General features: G+C 37.2%; 2 protein-coding genes across 2 annotated transcripts; both read right to left on the reverse strand.

Annotated features, from left to right (window-relative positions):
• Positions 1–1457: 1457 nt before the first annotated feature.
• Positions 1458–6389, reverse strand: LOC115421198 (mucin-2-like). Its single transcript, XM_030136971.1, has 2 exons — positions 6344–6389; positions 1458–2630 (listed from the first exon to the last, which is right to left on the reverse strand). The coding sequence occupies exon 2, from the start codon at positions 2617–2619 to the stop codon at positions 1663–1665; it is 957 nt and encodes a 318-aa protein (XP_029992831.1). The 5' UTR covers positions 2620–2630; positions 6344–6389; the 3' UTR covers positions 1458–1662.
• Positions 6390–11503: 5114 nt separating this feature from the next.
• LOC115421294 (transmembrane emp24 domain-containing protein 6-like) lies at positions 11504–16489 on the reverse strand. Its single transcript, XM_030137107.1, has 4 exons — positions 15812–16489; positions 12858–12984; positions 12613–12779; positions 11504–11889 (listed from the first exon to the last, which is right to left on the reverse strand). Exons 1-4 carry the CDS (start codon positions 16010–16012, stop codon positions 11668–11670), a joined length of 717 nt encoding a protein of 238 aa, XP_029992967.1. The 5' UTR covers positions 16013–16489; the 3' UTR covers positions 11504–11667.
• Between the last annotated feature and the right edge of the window lie 3146 nt (positions 16490–19635).

A 19635-nucleotide genomic window follows, 5' to 3' on the forward strand; every position in this document is an offset into this window, starting at 1 on the left:
AGTGCATGTCTTTGGATGGTGGGAGGAAGCCGGAGTATCCAAAGAGAACCCATGCCAACACAGAACATGAGAACATGCAAATTCCACACAGAAGGGTCTTGATGTTGGAATCAAACCCAGGTAACAGTGCCATCCACTGCACCACCGTACCACCCAGTATTAATAGTTTTATACTCTAATCTTTTTATTCGAACAAAGAGCAGATAGGTGTGGTGGAAAGATGTACCGGTACTGTGAGTTTCTGGGGTTTTCCCCCCTGATTTCTACTTTTGCTGCTTTTATGTATCTTAGAAAATTAACACTTTCTCCAACTGTTTAGGTTTCCTACATCCATGACAACAGCCTGCACAGATTTCTATGCAGAATAATCCTAGTGCTTAGTCATGAGTTACTCATTTCTTCTCTTCTTCTCCTCTACAAAGGCATTGAAAAACATTTACATTTAACTTAACATAACATGATGTGCACTTTTAATACCCCACGGCTAAATATGGTATAAGATGCTGTTAAAAGTTACTGTCCTATAATTTAGATTAGATTGTCTTTGTGTAAAACTTATTACATACATGTTTATATTTGTACTCAGGTATTATAACTGCAGTTATTATTTTTGTATATCACAGATTTGTTACTGTTTGTACTTAATTTAATTTTCTACTGCGTAGAGATTTTGTTATAATGTTCTTTTTCCTGCTGTTGCCCCCTCTCAGAGGGCCTTGGGTTGGTTTGGGCATGGGGGGAAAATGGTATAAAAGGCAAAGTACAATGTACACACTGTAATTCCACTTCTTCGTAAGTATTGTTACATTGCCCAAAAAAGATAAATACTCCACCCCAAAAAAAAGAGAGAGATTATAACTGCACATGGCACAGGGCCATTTGACCTTGAAAAAGTAGGTCAAGGTCACCTATTTTCAATAGACTTCTGCTCCATGCCAAGATGCATCCACAGTATAAATTTGGAGCAGATATCTCAATGCTCTCTTCAGATAATGCGATTATGTTGTTGAACGGACAGACGGACAAACGGATGGACGGACGGACAGACGACAAAACGATTACAATACCCCTTCAGCCAGAAGTTGACCAAGGGGTAAAAAAAGAAGTCTGTTAGCATCGCTGGCCTTATGTGAGTAAACCAGTGTTACATTTTGTACCTTTTAGATATTGCCAAATAGTACTTTGTGCAAACATATTCTGGCTTAGTGAGATAAACTACAACAGCTATTGTCTTCTCTTATGTTTCTTCAACACTGATTATACCACCCTCTGAGGGAGAGCTCTGTCCTACTGTGACCCTCCGATGTCAAAGGTCCATTTTTCTTAAATTTCTTTGTCTAATATTTCATGACATCTATTGGTGAAATAGCAGATTGCAACTCTCTAAATACCTCTTGCCTGACTTTCCCCTATGGTGGCCACAAAAAAAAAAAAAAAAAAAAAAAAAAAAATCCCCATTAGAGCCAGTGTTTGATTTAAACGTAATAAGCCTGGTAATCACTCAAACATGGCTGGTAACACTAATACACCTGAACGCTGATGTTACCCATTATAAAATGGAAGAAGAAGATAAAAGAAGGAGTCCATTTTGAGCTACTGTTGAAACACTGTAAGATAACAACAGCAAACCCCTTCTAAAACTTACTCACTAAGCCATCAAGATTAAAAAGGCCTTTTCACCACATAAGTTGTTACAACAGTTTGGTTTGTTTGAGAAAATGCCATTTGAGGAGTATTAACAGGGAACATCTGGGTTACTGTGTGCACTGGCCGCACAGTCACTGGGGCAATGGTGCGAATGACAGGTTTGGGGGGGATGAAGACGGTGTTCACGTAAGGTTGGGACACAACTGTTGGAGCGAATACTGAAGGTGCTATGGGTCTACAGAAATTCACAGGCATGATGGGATTATTAACAGGCATGATGCTGGGAGTGGGCATGGGGATCATGGGACTGGGAGACATGGGAGGCATCACACTGCGGACAGGCATGGCAGCTGTGGGGGTGGTGACGGGTATAGCTGGTGTGATCATAGGAGAAGCTGTAGGACTCATCAGTGGCCTTGGAGTCATGGGGGGTGCTGTGGGGCTCGAAACAGAGTCCTGAGACATAAGACTTGTTGGATTCCCAAATCCAATTTCTGGTGGGTGGTCAAGCGAATGGGACCTTGGAAGAGTGTTATACATTCTGTCGGGTGTATCTCCTTGTTGGCTAAGCGAACGGCACCTTGAAAGAGTGTGACACATTCTGTTGAGTGTATCTCCATGCTCAATTTGTAGAGCCCCACTGAGAATTTGGAAGTTATCGTTTAGTCTCTCATTAATCTTGGCGAACTTGTCTTCATTACTGCTAGATTTCAAAATGTTCATTACAGGTTTTGCTTCAGTGAATTTCGTGATCAGTGCCTTGGCCGATGACAAAGTCTGGTAGATTTCCCTCAGAGCATTGTTCACCGGGTCTGAGAACTGGCACAATCCTCTCTGTTTGATGGTCAGAACGAGTTCCTCCAAAGCTTTGACTCTTTTGGCAACTCGTTGGCAGCGCTCTTTGTTGGCTTTGGCGTTCTCAACTATACGATATATAGACGTGCATAAGGTCAAGACGTGGTCCACTTCCATTGTGAGCTGAGCTGTAAAAACAGAGGCAGGTTGCTTCAGTGAGTGACGCTGAGAAAGTTATACAGTAGTTCTTTTATTCTGAGAATTTCCATTTTTTGCACGTTTGTATATCTACTCAATATATTTGATAATGGACTTTTTGGTCCATATTTATCTGACAGCTTTAGTACTTATCATCCAACTGTTTAGTCCTCTGGTCATCTTTCATCGTTAACAGTTCCCCCAAATAGTAATTCCCCTCCAAATTTCTCACAACACACACACATTCTCCCCCCTCCCCACTCCCAACCTTGTTCTGCTCTCAAACTCTGGTTTTTTTTCACCCTATCCCCCAAATCCTATCAAATCCTAGAAAAAATACCAGCATGTGTCCATGTGTAATGTGTGAAAACTGTATGATGTCTTATATCTGTGCTTTGCGTTATTCCCATGTTCATCACTGCAAATTTCGAAGAAAAGGGTTCTATGGCAGCGCACTTTGTTGCAGTGGCTCGATGTCCCTAATCATCGATCGTAATTTCATATGATATACTCTGTGCTATCAAATGACAATAAAGGAAATTCTGATTCTGATTCTTAAATAAATGTTCAAATCATTTCACCAAAATAAAATAAAAAAAACCTGAGAAGTCCAAAACTGAACACTCCTTATTCTCCAATTCCCACCAGCCTTCAGGATTATCTGGTGAACCAGCTGCTCCTCCACCAACTCCAACAGTGACATGTTGTACTATGTCCTGGGTGGAGCTGGTCCTCTAATCTGTTCATTCTTGTGATATCCCAGGATGCCTTGAGGGAAACTTGGCACAAATGTTCACTTGGGAGCAAAGATGAACTGAGCATATTTTGGTGGTCAAATGTCAAGCTTGGTTTGACCTCATGTTTGTCTGTGTTTATGAACAGAACATATTACTATATATTAATGATGCATTAAAAAAAAAAAATGGTGCAAACATCCATTCGGACTCAAGGATGAACTGTTTACATTTTGGTGGTCAAAGGTCAAGGTTAAACGTAATGACTGAAACATGATATTGGAATGTTTCTTGGGTTTTTACTGTTTTAGTTTTATTATTCTTTATATTTACATTTTGAAAATTCTATTCATGTGACTATTTGAAATAATAAATGGGCAATGACTACTGCCACAGTACTGTGCCACAAAATATCGGTTTATCTATTGCCACAGAGCCAGTTAAATGTTAACATTTGTACTAGAACCAATCGTGGATACTGCTCCATGAACTCATTCTCCTCTCTTTGCCACAGTACTGTGGTGATATATGGCGTATACTTCAGTTCATTCTTTTGTGCATTTTGCTACCACAGTACTGTGACAACTGAGGGAAGGAATGACAAAATAGTGATAATATAGAATAGAAATAATTGTTGTAAATGCTCTGTGTGTTGTTGTTTTATGGTGTTCTTTTCTCTGTGCAGTCAGTGAGATTGAGGCATGAGAAGGTGGGTGGAGCTACATGTGTCATGTGACTTCTCAGTTCTGTGTCAGTGTAGTGTATTGAGTGCCGTGGTCTGAATTCTGCACTCTGAACATTGTCTCAGTGGCTGATATATATCAATGTCGAATTTACCTACCACCACCACCCCACACCCCCTTTGAAAATTTGCAGAAAAAAAATGCTGCTGCAGAAAAAAAAAAAACATGCTGCTTTGACCAGGTAGCAAACCCTAATCTTCTGCATGACAGTCTGAAGCTTTACCTTCTGAGCTGAACATCCACTGTTTTGAAGTTTGACCTATTGGCTATCTGATTGCCTTGTTACTTTTCAGGATGTGATGTTTCAGGACGTGACAAGTTACCAGTCTACACATGATATAACAAGGGAGCTGACTGACTCTGTGGTAATAGACAAACCACCTTGAACCTTTTCTGGTGCTTTAGAGTTCGCACAGTTCACGTTTGTGCAAATTCACCCTAAGAAATCTGTCTTCTCTTTTATTTTGTCTTTTGCTTCTTGCTTGTGGAATAAAGCCAAACTGATCCAGTTTTAACACATATTAAGATTTAAGCCATAATTCTCTAACAACTTAAATTAATTTTCCATCTTAAGTCAGTTCGATTTAATAGATAATGACACGTATCTGTGCTTTTCTGTACAGTTCTGATCGTCTTTGCATGCATATGCATTCCAGTTTGTCAAGTCAGTCTTGTTCAGACTTCATAAAATGGTATCTCTGTGGTTAAAGGTTGCAGGTTACGGGAAATTGGTGTAATTCCCAAAAGTAAAGCAATACCACGGTCATGAACATCCTTCACATGTTTAGTTTAAGTAAAAATGTAAAATGCACTGACTTTTCAACACTTTTAAACATTAACTCTATTACTACCATATTGTGTGTCATATATCATTATAAGCCCTTACTATAATTAATTGAAACAAATGAAATAAAATAAATAGTTTTCACATTCATACATTCAAAGCAAATTTTAAGTTTCGTTAACATGGTGCATCATTAACATGTATAGTACTGTGCAGAAGACTTAAGCAGCCTTTAGATTTCTTGTTTTTTCAAGGTTATAATTTACATGCATCTTTATTTCTAACAAGAAATATACATGAGAACAGTATTGAAAGAGAGAGAGAAAAAAAAAAAAAAATCTGCAGGTAAAGTCCGTATTAGTGTGATTTGGATTTGGTGAATCGTCACCTCTCTTGGGTCGACGGTCTGGATGTTTTCTTAGATAATCTTGTGTTATATTAAACATCTTCAGATCGTCCCGGAGGCTTTTATGGTCTTTTATTCCTTTCTCTGTCCACATGATCCCATTAGCTTAAAAAATATTAATATCTTTTTACTGAAATGCATTTTTTTTTTTTTTTTACATTGTTAAATATTTACTGCATTTCCCAGTTGCATATATGTTACAACAAAGACTGAGAAATACATGTATGGTCATGCATTTAAAAAAAAAATCTGAATATTTTAGAAGTCATATGGATCATCTGGACAAAGAAAAGGATAAAAGACCATGAAAACATCCAGACAGTCAACCCAAAAGAGTTGATGATGTACTGAATCCAAATTTATCCATTTATTTTTACCTTTATCTAACCAGGAAGTCCCATTGAGATTAGGAATCTCTTTTGGAAGGGAGACCTGGCCAAGGTAGCAGCCATACAAAGTCCAAACAACATAAAACACATACATGATACACAATGAACATTAAAACACATTAACAACTATTCAACCATAATGGCATCAAGAAAAAACAGTGACATTCCTCCTTCACTGCATTCTCCATAATACTTTTAAAATCATTAACAGAAATGAATGTATGTACTTTCACACTACATACATCACACTAATACTAATTTTACCTGAAGAGGCTATTGTGTTCTCATTTTATGTGTTTGTTTCCTGCATATTTATTGTTATAAATGCACATTATAACTCTGCAAAACTACGACTGTAACTGCCTTGAGTGTCACTATAAATCAGTACAGGATTGATTACAGCAAATTACCTTCCCCTGAGGATCAATAAGGGAATATTATCATAAAATGCCACATCTTAGTTCTTACTTTTTTCCCTTTCACTTTTACACACAGCATGGAAATTTCAAACTTCCTGCTCCGTCGCAAACAATGTCAAAATCTTTCTATATCACTATTAATTAATGTACATGTATTATAGGTAAATGTCACACAGCAGCAGAATTCAATGACAGTTTAAGTAAGAAAAATCCTAAAATATTATTCACCTGTATGTGGATGTTCCTGTGGACATCACAGTGTACTCGTTCCAAATGATCAGACTGAGAATTTCTTACTTTCGTCTTTCGTTTCAGCCCCTTAGCGCCTCCTTTCACCACAGATAACTTGCATATTTCATGTTTCATCTTCCTTGAAACATCATCTGTGGAATCTGCTTGCAAAACACATCACAATAGAATGTTACAAACCTGTCTGACTTGTTCAAGGAAGTTTGTGTCTAAGAAAAAGCATCAAAACATCCACACAGTGTCATCTTTTTGTCATCCACAGTTTTTTTTTTGCAGTGTGTTACAGTATTTAGTCCTCAGTGGTTTCACACACTATTTGTTGCACATACTGTAAGTATATTAATTCACTAAACAGAAACAAATTTAGACACTTTTTCTTTCTGATGCTGATCTAATAACTAGCAGAAAAGACATCATTGTATTATACAATAAGATCTTGTGTTAATATGAAAAGGAAGAAGCTCTAACATCCAATAAGAACATAGACGTCTTATTTTATATTAACATTAATCACATTCATCTGATTTTCTTTGAATTTGTTTCCATGTCATGTGACCCAGTGATTCCAAACTCTGTAAAATTATAACATTAAACTGGACAAAGGAAAGGAGGCATGTTCTTTTTGTTAGTTCTTTATTTTACAGCAGTATTTTCATGTAAGAGCCTAATTTTCCTCATTGTTATAAGATCTCAGTTGCGTAATCGAAGGTATAAGGTGGCTTTTTTAGTCATTTGTGAAGGTAATTTACTGCCTTACAGATGCAAATGCAGCTATGATGACTGTCTTAGCCCAAATTTAATGTCCTGAGACTCACAACCCACCTTTTGGAATGGATGGTTCACACAGAGAACTCCTATTTTCAGTCTGTATCTACTGGTTGTATCAGATATAACTGGGACAAGGTGAGGCCACATCTAACTTTGTTATAATAAGTGAAATAAAAATAAATTATAGTTTTTGACAGTAGAGGAAATGGAAAACAAATAAGAAAAAGAACCTAAACATAGTATTAGTATTAGTTTTAGTCATAGTAGTATAATAGTAGTAGTTGTGCAGATCTCAGAGAACTAAAGGCTGCTTCATTAGGTCTGAAAATGACTTCAGAAAATGACTTTACTTTCCTTCTGACTTACTCGCTGTATTTGAGCCAAATGTGAAAAAGATACAGGTAGAAGCTGAATCATATGGTGGGTAAAGGAACAGCAGCAGTGTCAGTTTATTAAGGTTTAACCACCAGCATTGGTCGCCCTATACAGTAACATGGTTTGACTTCACAGAATACATTTTACAACAATAAAATATGTGAATTTGTACTTAAAATTAGACTGAGACAGTAACAAAGCTTTAACTCACAGTTTGGAGAAAGAGTACTGTAATATGAACAGGGAAGATGAGTGGGCAGTATTCATACTATGTTATGAAATGTTGGAACAGGACTGTGTCTCGGACTCAAGAAGGTTGTTTTGTTTGAAATGCCATTTAAATGAGGAAATATAGTCGGAAAACAAAGAACTCTATCCACTAAGCACACGTGCCTCACAGGAAGAAGGTCCTGGGTTCGATTACAACACCAGTCGATGGGAGGTGGGACCTTTCTGTGTGGAGTTTGCATGTTCTCCCTGTGCCTGCATGGGTTCTCTGTGGGTACTCCGGCTTCCTCCCACCATCCAAAGACATGCACTGATAGGTTAATCGGTTCATCTAAATCGCCCATAGGTGTGAATGTGAGAGTGATTGTTTGTCTCTATATGTCAGCCCTGCGATGAACTGGTGGCATGTCCAGGGTGTACCCCGCCTTCACCCATAAAGTAGCTGGGATAGGCTCCAGTGACCTGCGTGACCCTAGTGAGGATAAAGCAGGTTCAGAAAATGAATAAAATAAATGAATGATTAGTGAATTAAATATAGGAAAATGCCTGATTTTTGCTGGGTGTAGTGATGGACTCAGACAGAAAAACATATCAAAGCAGTCACAAAATCAGCCTACTATCACCTTAAGAACATCTCAAGGATAAAAGATCTGATGTCTCAGCAGGACCTGGAAAAACTAGTCCATGCATTCATCTTCAGCCGGTTTGATTATTGTAACAGTGTCTTTACAGGTCTACCTAAAAAATCCATTAGACAACTGCAGCTCATTCAGAACTCTGCTGCTAGAGTCCTCACTAAGACCAGAAAAGTGGACCACATTACTCCAACTCTGAGGTCCTTCCGCTGGCTGCCTGTCCGTCAGAGGATAGACTTTAAAGTTCTGTTGCTGGTCTATAAAGCTCTGAATGGTTTAGGACCAAAATACATCAGTGACCTCCTGACTCAGTATGAACCCACCAGACCCCTCAGGTCATCTGGATCTGGTCTGTTGTCAGTTCCCAGAGTCAGAACCAGACACGGAGAAGCTGTGTTCAGCTTCTATGCTCCACATGTCTGGAACAAACTACCAGAAAACCTCAGATCAGCTGAAACACTTAGTTTATTTAAATCCAGGTTAAAGACCCACCTGTTCTCAGCTGCATTTGAATAGAGTTTATATTCATCAGTTCAGACCTGCACTGTTCCTTTTAAGCTAAAATTTTTTCATCTGTTTCATCTGCTTGTCTGTTTTATCTGTTGATTGGTTTTATTTATTTATCTGATTTTTTTGTTTGTTTGTTTTTCTCATGCCTATACTTTTTATTGCTTCTGCTGTAATGCTTTTAATGTTTTCTGTAAAGCACTTTGAATTGTCTTGTATATGAAATGTGCTATAGAAATAAACCAGCCTTGCCTTGCCTTGGAAAATGCAAAATACAGAGAACAATATTAGGTAAAAATGTGATAAATCACTTAAGAAAGGTTAAAAATAGATGGAAAATTCAATTGGGAACTGGCACAAAATTAACTCTGGATCTTTATGGATTAATGTCAAAACATGTTGAAGTATAATCGTTTTCATGGGTCTATGAGAGTGCCTTGGAGTTCTTTGTTGTTTCCAGAATATTTATATTATATTGATAAGAGATTGGACAGAGTAAAGGATTGACCAGAAAGGTGGAAAACTACTGAGGGGGAGAAGCAGAATAAAAAGAGAGCGTCACGTAAGATTATCACCAAATCTTAATTTCCATCTTGAATGACTTAGCTATGCCAGTGTCTAAAAAGTGTAGTTTTATGGTCATTATTTTGATTTACATATAATTTTACTCCAGTGCTCACAGCTTTAGTCACTAATGCAGTGTTTTTCAACCTTGGGGTTGGGACCCCATGTGGGGTCACCTGGAATTCAAATGGGGTTGCCAAAAATTTCTAGTAATTGATTAAAAAAAAAATCCTAATAAAACAATATATGGTGAGTTGACAGAGACAATCCCAATATATAAAAGACATGACAAACTGTGAAGCTGAAACTGAAGCACTGTGGTACTGTTTATCTGTCAAATGTTCATTGTGGTCAGTTTCAGATGCTGCAGCTCTTTCATAATTCATAGTCTGAGTTCTTGTTTGTTCAGTATTAATTGTCAGCCTTGTAAATCCAAGCTGGACTGACTGTACATATCCTGACCAAGGAAACTAAAATTCTCACTTTGTGCAGTAATCTACACCTGGCTTTTCTGTCTTTGTCCATAATAATATACATTATATAGACTAAATGCCCCACGACCAGTCCGCTTGTCTGGGGAACATTGTCTGGTGGTCCCCAGACCTTGTACAAGACAATCCAGGCTCTTTTCATGGGTCGTTCCACGTTGGTGGAACGCTCTACCAAGTACTATGAGAACAGCGGCATCCCTGCCTATCTTCAAGAAGCTCCTGAAGACCCAGCTCTTCCAGGAGCACCTCCTGTCCTAGCACTGGCAGACATTCCATTTTAAATATTTTAATAAAGTTCTTCCCAGACTTATCACAGATTTTCCCAGGATTATCTCTGGACCTGCTGCAGTGGTCCTGCCTCTCTCCTGCCTTCATCATCATCACTCACTTATCCTCAACTGCCTCCATGTGTCTCCCCCTACTCCCCTTCTCCACCCTCTCCCCCAGTCTCTATCTCTATTGCTCTCTCTTTCTCTCTTTCTTTACCCTCTCTCTTTAACCCCAACTGGTCAAGGCAGATGGCCATCCTCCAGGAGTCTGGGTCTGCTCCAGGTTTCTGCTGTTAAAGGGAAGTTTTTCCTTCCACTGTCACCACTCACAAGTGTTTGCTCCTGGAGGATTCTGTTGGGTTTCTGTAAATTGGCTTAGAGTCTGGTTTTGACCAACTCTATATATAAAGTGTCATGAGATAACTTTTTTGTTGCGATCTGGCGCTATATAAATAAAATTTGATTGATTGAGTGATTTAATTGGTTTTCCCCTGTAAGTCGCTTTGGAAAAAAGCATCTGCCAAATGCATAAACATGAACATAAACATAAATGTCATCTAAAATTCCCATTTATTTGCAACATAGTATAGCAAACTATTACACGATCAAAGACAAATTAATTTTAGCAAAAAAATGTCTCTGTTTTGAATGTTTTGGGTTGCTATAAATTTGTGATGTTAAAATGGGGTCACGAGCCAAAAAAGGTTGGGAACCACTGCAATAACGTTTCAACAGACACAACATATAAACTGTATGACATTTTCTTATTGACGTGATGCAGTGAATCATCAGCTGCTGCCAGAGAAAAATGTGCCCAAACCACCTCAGGTATCTGTTCACTGTCAAACCTACGCACGTTTTGATGTTATCTTACTTTCACTTTTAGTCAACAGGTTTATTTTTTTTATCATAAGGCATCAGTTGGTTTTGTTAATGTTTGTAAATGAACGTATCAGTAGTGGAAATGTATTTAAAGAATAATGAAATGAAATGGGATCTGACTGAACACACTGGTTTAATCTTTAATTTGTTGTATTTTGTTTTGTATATCATCTATTGTGTAAAGTTCTTCTGAAAAGCTGTCATATAAACACAGTATAATCCAAAGTACAATACTGGTCTGTGAAATGTAATACAAGTAGCTCAATATTTAACTTTTGTACAGGGTCAAAACACAGTAATGTCCCGTCAGAGAGCGAACATTAATTCATTGCCATTCCAACATTTATTTCAATATGAAGTAGTTCCTTGTTTTGTATAATCCCTTATGGTCCAACTAAAGCAAAAATGAATTTAAAAGTAAAAATCTGGGTCATTTAGCAACAATAATGAGTCAAATTGTCTCTAAAATGTCCCGTCAGAGATTTATGTTTTGACCCTACAGTACTTGAGTGAAACCACATTTAAGAACTTAAAGGTGCAGCCTCTGCAGAACTCAAACCTATTCTATTTTTAGCAGATGTCTTTCAGCATCGTGGTCTGCTGGAGTCTGTGTAGAAGAGTCTTTTGAGGACCAGGAGCTGCAGGTATCCAGACAGGACGATGACGACGCTCTGAGTCGCCGACCACCAGTCCACGTAGTTGAGGTTGGACTCCAGGAGGTAGTGGTCCTTCCCCTTCCTCATGCGGGCGAAGTTGTAGTGCCGCCACATGTGGAAGATCCGATTCTGAAGCTTCTGTATGCTTTCCTAAAAAAAAAATAACTGTTTAATATCACTTATAAAACTTTGTAAGACACTATTGATGACAGAGGTGAGAAGTAATTGCAGAGTTAGATGTGTGAAAAAGTTAGTGTTGTGAGCAGAGATAGTTTTTTATTTATTTATTTATTTATTTTTTTTACCTTTTTTTATTACCTGGTTGCTGATCTGCTGTACTTCGTAATAACTGTGAAAGTCATACATGATCTTAATCAAAGTAAAAAATCGAATCCACCCTAACCCTTTAATTTGCAGCTGAGGAACCCTAATTAAGTGATATTAATCACTTAAAATATTTGGGTTAACATAAACCGCAGTAAGTAAGATGTGTAATTATTACTGCATTAAATAAGTGAAATCAGGTCAAACAAATCAGTCAAAACAAATTTTTTTTTTTTTCCTTTTCTTTATTATTATTTTTTCTTTTCTTTATTTTTATTTTTTCTTTTCTTTATTTTTCATTTTTCTTTTATTTTAATTTTTTCTTATATTTAAGTGACCAGATTGCCCTAGTATTCTTTTCATTGTATTATTTGTCAGGTTTCATTGTTATTTGTTGTTAAAAATATGCAAATCTAAATCTAATAGTGTATATAAACATGGTTAATGTTGACATGAGTGTGCCCTGGTACATGTATGTACCTTTGTTTCTCTTGTATACACTTCAATAAAAATATGAAACAGAAAATTAAAGAGAACAAAAAAAAACACCTCAATGCTGGCCAAAGTGTTGTTGAGGACTTTCCTCTCCTCCTCCTCCTCCTTCTCCATCACTCCATCTGACGCCACAGTCCCTTCATAGATGACACCAAAGCTCACAAAGACTCTGACGCCACCAAACTGGTTTCCATGGTTATTGAGGCACAGTCGGTAAAAACCTGGCAGGGAGAGTCCACATCAACATCAGAGATGAGTTTCAGATATTTACCAAACTGCAGGTGGTCAGTGTTTCCTACCTGTCACCTCAGTTTGAAAGTTCATGTGTCCAACTGCCTCGTTCTTCAAAGTGATGAGGGCGCCGTTTGGTGAATTCACTGTTACAAACAGCCTGTGATTGTTGGCCATCCCTGTTACCCACTGGACCTGTGTTCACAGACACATATGAACCACATATTCAAACCAGCAGAATATAAACATATTTATATTTACATACTGAGAAACTACTACCTCTAAATGACATGCATTGGACTTACGATAACATGGACACAAAAGTTTCATATAAAAATGAACCAGTTAAATAACACTAAAGCAGATTGCATTTTATTGTAGTGATGCCAAAACTGGATGAATCATGTAAATATAAGGATGTTCATGAATGAGGTCATTTCTATTGATTAACCCATGAAGACCCAAAAAACCACTGGTGATCAAAATCATCTACCAATATGAAATGTTTGATAACTTCTGATCCATTAAACCTATCAATCCATGTTAATAATTGGTGTAAAATACAGTTTGTCATCTTTTCATGGTCATCAGATATGACCCATCTGGACGTTCAGAGGTTCCGTAGTGAACACAGAAACACTGTCATCTTCTACAACATTGATTCACCAGTAAAACCCATGGAGTTTGATCAATGAAAGTGCATGGAGACACTTGGTTCACGTTCAGTTAATGATAAATTTTGTTGAAAAGGTCAAGTTATCTTAAGTTTTCTCTGTTTCTGATATTATGACAGTTACCTTCAATCTGAGCTTTTATAGACATCTACGTAATCAGTAAAAGAAATATGGGAAAATACCAGATTTTTATTGAAGAAATGCAAAATACAGAGGGTAATATTATAATAAATGGCGATAAATCACTTAAGAAAGGTTAAATGGAGAGAAAAATTCATTTGGGAACTGCCACAAAAGTAGCACTGGGTCTTTATGGGTTAAACAAATAGAAATAACTATCTGTTTTTTTAAATTGTTGATTAAATCACTGCTTTGCTGTTGTTCAATTTATGCAAATACATGCTGAGGTTAAATAAAAAATACAGTATAATCTTGAGTGATTTCTGTGATAAACTGGTAACACGTCCAGGGTGTTCTCTGTCTTCTGAGACAGGCTCCAGCGACCCTCGTGAGGATTAAGTGGTTCAGAAAAGTGTTTTTTAAAGCCTAAACTCTTGTGTGCCAAACATCCAGAGCATTATTCTGATTTTGCCCAATAAATCTAACCCTATGGCAGATTCCCAGCCTTTATCAACCTTCCTAGTGATGAAATAAGCTCTCATATTACAGGAGGAAAACTGTTGTTAGCAGGTGTGACTGTTAGATGAGTTCTTCTGAACTCAGCTGCTCCATTTAATTCACACCATCAGTGGAAGCTGAGAAAACATCTGGATGTAGGTAGTTTGAAATTAGATGATTTTTCTTGATATCAGTGTAAATAATCTGCAGAGTGTATGACCTTGTAGACCAGTGGTTCCCAACCTTTTTAGGCTTGTGACCCCATTTTAACTTCACAAATTTCTGGCGACCCCAGACATTCAAAACAGACGTTTTTTTTGGCTAAAATTAATTTGTTTTTGGTCATGTAATAGTTTACTGTACTACGTTGCAAATAAACGTTAATTTTTAGATGACATTTACTCTGTATAATGTATATTATTATGGACGGAGGCAGAAAAGCCAGGTGTAGATTACTGCACAAAGTGAGAATTTTATTTTCCTTGGTCAGGATATGTACAGTCAGTCCAGCTTGGATTTACAAGGCTGACAATTAATACTGAACAAACAAGAACTCACCATATATTTTTTATAAGTAAGTTTTTTATTTTTATTTTTATCAATTACTAGAAATTTCAGATGACCCCATTTGAATTCCAGGTGACCCCATGTGGGGTCCCGACCCCAAGGTTGACACACTCTGCTGTAGACCTTGAGATGAGATCATTTACATGGAGAGCAGAGGAGTAAATAGTTCTATAAAAAGAGCTTGTTTACCTGGGATCAGTACAGAACAGAAGTACTTTAAAAGTCTTCAGGACTCTACTCTCACTCCTAGACCCTGCATTTAAAGGTATTCACAGGCAGAAATATGGTCCTAAAACCAAAAATACACACTTCACAAGCTGTCTCCCTTAGACATATAAATGTTATGGGTGGTTCATTTGAATTGATGCAGTAACATGTTAATAACACATTCATGTTAGCATGACTGGTAGAGTTAGAATAAGTTCATACAGTAGTATATCGGTCTGATCGAGTGAAAGTGAGCATCAACATGAAAAAGTACATTTTCACATATCATTTATCAAGTGGGCTCAGTTGTTAGTTAAAGATCTCTATTTTATGGAACTGTTATCTTTTTTTAAAATACCACTTACACAGTACAGGAGAAGTTCCAAACCTTCTGCTTGGCTGCATTAAATTAACAAAAAGACATTGAGTGGCATGGGTTTTAATGAATATCTATAGGGTCAGTAAGTTAAATATAGAATGACAACATAATTAATAGTGAAAACTCTCTTTGGAAAGGCTGTATGGAGAAAATTGTTTTGGAAGTTACCACAATAAGGATTAAACTCACAAACATTAAAAATCAACACATTTGGAGATATATGGTTTTCACAGGATGGGAAAAGAGTGAAAACTGAAACCTGAGAATTAACTAAAGCTGTCAGGCAAATGTAATGGAGTAAATAGTTCAATATTTGACTGATGAAGCTGAATAGCAGCATAAAGTAACATGAAATAGAAATACTAAAATAATCTGAGTTACTTTCCACCTGTGTACCCATGTCTCATGTTGAATGTCAGACTAAATCTCCTTGAACTGTTGTGATAAGCTCAAGGAACAGAAAAGTCAAATGTTCACACCCTTAGTTTTCTTATAGTCAATTCATTTCATCGCACAAATTCCAAACATATTTATCTTCCAGACAGGATGACACCCATCACAGACGTTCAAGTCTCACCATGAACGTCAGGTAGAAGCTTCCACTCTGGTGGGCGAAATGCCAGAAACACTCCATCCCTGCAGCAGGAACCTCGATGGCAAAGTCATATTTATCTGATCCCCTGAACACACCGGCGTCAGCTTCTCCGAGGAAGGGTTCGGACTTTCTGGCCCAGAGACACTGGGAGCCCACCAGTATGAGCAGAGTCTGCACCAGCATGGCTCTACCTTCACTGTGGAGGACAAGGAGCGCACCACTTTCTTCTGTTAGCTCTCAGATATGAACCCCAGGAGAATTATTAACTCCATCTACAACCATATCACTAATACTGAGTCTGTCTGTAACATAAGGACCAATCAGCCGCAAGAAAAACTCACAAGGAGCCAAGGTTATTATCGTTAACGAAAACGAACGAAATGACGAAAGCTAAAATTGAAAAAACATTTTCGTTAACTGAAATAAATAAAAACTCTAATTAAAAGAAAAAAACGATAACTAACTGAAACTGTATTGTGTGTTTACAAAACTAACTAAAACGTATAAAAAGTATGTATAAAATTCCCTTCGTTTTCGTCTTTGTCAATGTCGCATTGATATCAAATGGATTTCTTTAACTCCAGCAGTTTGAGCTGCAGCACCATAGAACACTCCACAGTCTGTCATGTCTGCTCACTGGGGTTTCCAGTCATCTTCTGGTCCTAACTCTACCTGGAACATACAGACTGAAGCTGGGACACAGCAGCAGAGACCTGTCTGGGATTGACTTTAGTGATGTGTGGGGTCGGGTTTTTTTTGTTTTGTTTTTTTTTTTTTTTTTTTGTGCCCACTGTGTGTGCGCGTGAGTGACAGAGTGGAGCTAAAGGACAGAGTCAGTGTTGAACTAGCATCCAGGTAAAAACTGGAGAGTTTATCACCATGAAAAGGCCTTCCAAGCCCTGAACTGCACAGTTTAGAAGAGGAGAGAAGAGAAGGATGAAAAGTAATCCAATTACAGAGGTATGGAACCTGTTAGAATGTTAAAAAAAAAAAAAAGTTTGCTGTTACTAGCTACAGCTAGCTGAACTGAAATGAAGCAAAGTTGGCTAATAATGGAACTGGAGATGATTAAGAGATGAGAGATCTGCTAAGGTGTGGTTTACTGATGATGAACTGGGTTAGATATGTTTATATATGTTTCTATGTGGTTTAACTGCTGGTTAGGTGGTTTATATATGTTTCTATGCGGTTTAACTGCTGGTTAGCTGGTTTATATATGTTTCTATGCGGTTTAACTGCTGGTTAGCTGGTTTATATATGTTTCTATGCGGTTTAACTGCTGGTTAGCTGGTTTATATATGTTTCTATGTGGTTTAACTGCTGGTTAGCTGGTTTATATGTTTCTGTCTGGTTTAACTGCTGGTTAGCTGGTTTATATATGTTTCTATGCGGTTTAACTGCTGGTTAGGTGGTTTATATATGTTTCTATGCGGTTTAACTGCTGGTTAGCTGGTTTATATATGTTTCTATGCGGTTTAACTGCTGGTTAGGTGGTTTATATATGTTTCTGTCTGGTTTAACTGCTGGCTGCTTTGTGCATCTTCTCTCACGCTTTGCACATCTTTGCATTGTTTTCACGTAAGTGACGTTGTGTATGGATCACACACACACCCCCAACCTGCTATAGGGAATTTATACATCATAATGTACATGTGTTTGTGTCTCTGCTCAGTCAGTGAGCTGCCGTAACCTGACCCCCAAATAAAGTGTCCAGACTAACCCGCTGATTTGCTGTTACTAGCTACAGCTAGCTGAACTGAAATGAAGCAAAGTTGGCTAATAATGGAACTGGAGATGATTAAGAGATGAGAGATCTGCTAAGGTGTGGTTTACTGATGATGAACTGGGTTAGATATGTTTATATATGTTTCTATGTGGTTTAACTGCTGGTTAGGTGGTTTATATATGTTTCTATGCGGTTTAACTGCTGGTTAGCTGGTTTATATATGTTTCTATGCGGTTTAACTGCTGGTTAGCTGGTTTATATATGTTTCTATGCGGTTTAACTGCTGGTTAGCTGGTTTATATATGTTTCTATGTGGTTTAACTGCTGGTTAGCTGGTTTATATGTTTCTGTCTGGTTTAACTGCTGGTTAGCTGGTTTATATATGTTTCTATGCGGTTTAACTGCTGGTTAGGTGGTTTATATATGTTTCTATGCGGTTTAACTGCTGGTTAGCTGGTTTATATATGTTTCTATGCGGTTTAACTGCTGGTTAGGTGGTTTATATATGTTTCTATGCGGTTTAACTGCTGGTTAGCTGGTTTATATATGTTTCTGTCTGGTTTAACTGCTGGCTGCTTTGTGCATCTTCTCTCACGCTTTGCACATCTTTGCATTGTTTTCACGTAAGTGACGTTGTGTATGGATCACACACACACCCCCAACCTGCTATAGGGAATTTATACATCATAATGTACATGTGTTTGTGTCTCTGCTCAGTCAGTGAGCTGCCGTAACCTGACCCCCAAATAAAGTGTCCAGACTAACCCGCTGATTCGCGCCGCACTAATTTCTTTGAATAGGATAGTGAGGAAGATAAAATATATGAAATAACTAAAACTAAACTAAACTAAAACTAAGCATTCAGAAAAAAACGGTAACTAACATGCTCTAAAAACTAATTAAAACTAACTGAATTAGAGAAAAAAAAGTCAAAACTAAATAAAACTAAACTATAATTAAAAATCCAAAACTATTATAACCTTGCAAGGAGCACAGACTTGTGTTGCTGTGATACTATAATACTTAGCTTAAAATCCTTACCCGTGACAGAAAAAGACAGCAAATAAAACATATAGATGTTTCTACGGAATTTGGTTTATTTTAGTGTCTGGCACTGTAACAGCTTTTTAGAACCAATAATAAAAGAGAAATTTAGACATATTTTCCCTCAGGATGAACCTAATGATGAACTCTGATAAATGCCAAAAAATGATATACTCTTGCTCTGAGCCATCCCAAAATTAATGCTTTTTTTTTTTTTTTTTTATCAAATATTGGGGCCAAAAATAGGACCAAAATTGGGACAGGAAAAGCTACCTAAGTGTCAGTAAATCTAATCTGGAAAACATAGCTGTAAATGGTCTTATATAGACTATAAATTAAGACACTGTGTTAAATGTGTCGATCCTAGTGTTTTTTCTAATCCAGACGTGGGTTTTTCATGACTCTGCAGTCTCATTGCAGGTTTCGTGTGTAACCCATCGTGTCCACTGGTGTTACATGCGGAACCTGCCCATTTAAACACAAATAAATTGTGAATGATTTTGCAACAGCGGTCATTTTGTTAAACACTCTGCCTTGCATATTCACTTTGATTCCCAAAATGTACCTGTGAGAGAATAAAAAGATATTCAAAAAAATAGTTGCACATAATTTTCATGTCCTTTTTAACATGTTACATGCAGATTTTGTATTAAAAAATGATATTAAAAATACAAAAAATGTGTTTTATCTGAAAAGTTGTTTCTCTTTTATCTCAGTCCATATTCATTTTTAAAAATAGACCCAAAGTGCTTCTGCTTCTGGTTTGAATGTCCTGTTTTTAGGGACCAGTTTCATAGAAGCACCCAGACAAAAACAACAGATAAAATAAAGTAAAATAAACAAAAGAATCATAAAACACAGGGGAATAAATAACGCTGAAAAATATTGAACTCAACTACAGTTTAAATATGAACAAAAAACAGCACAAAAATGTTTTAAATAACTGCTAGCAAGAACGTAAACTTCTAATTGCAATGATTTTTAAAGTGTTAAAAAATGTTGACAAAAATTTTATCCCTTCTATTTTCACTTTTTT

The sequence above is a fragment of the Sphaeramia orbicularis genome, chromosome 6, assembly GCF_902148855.1.
Source record: "Sphaeramia orbicularis chromosome 6, fSphaOr1.1, whole genome shotgun sequence".
In the NCBI taxonomy this organism is placed as follows: domain Eukaryota; kingdom Metazoa; phylum Chordata; class Actinopteri; order Kurtiformes; family Apogonidae; genus Sphaeramia; species Sphaeramia orbicularis.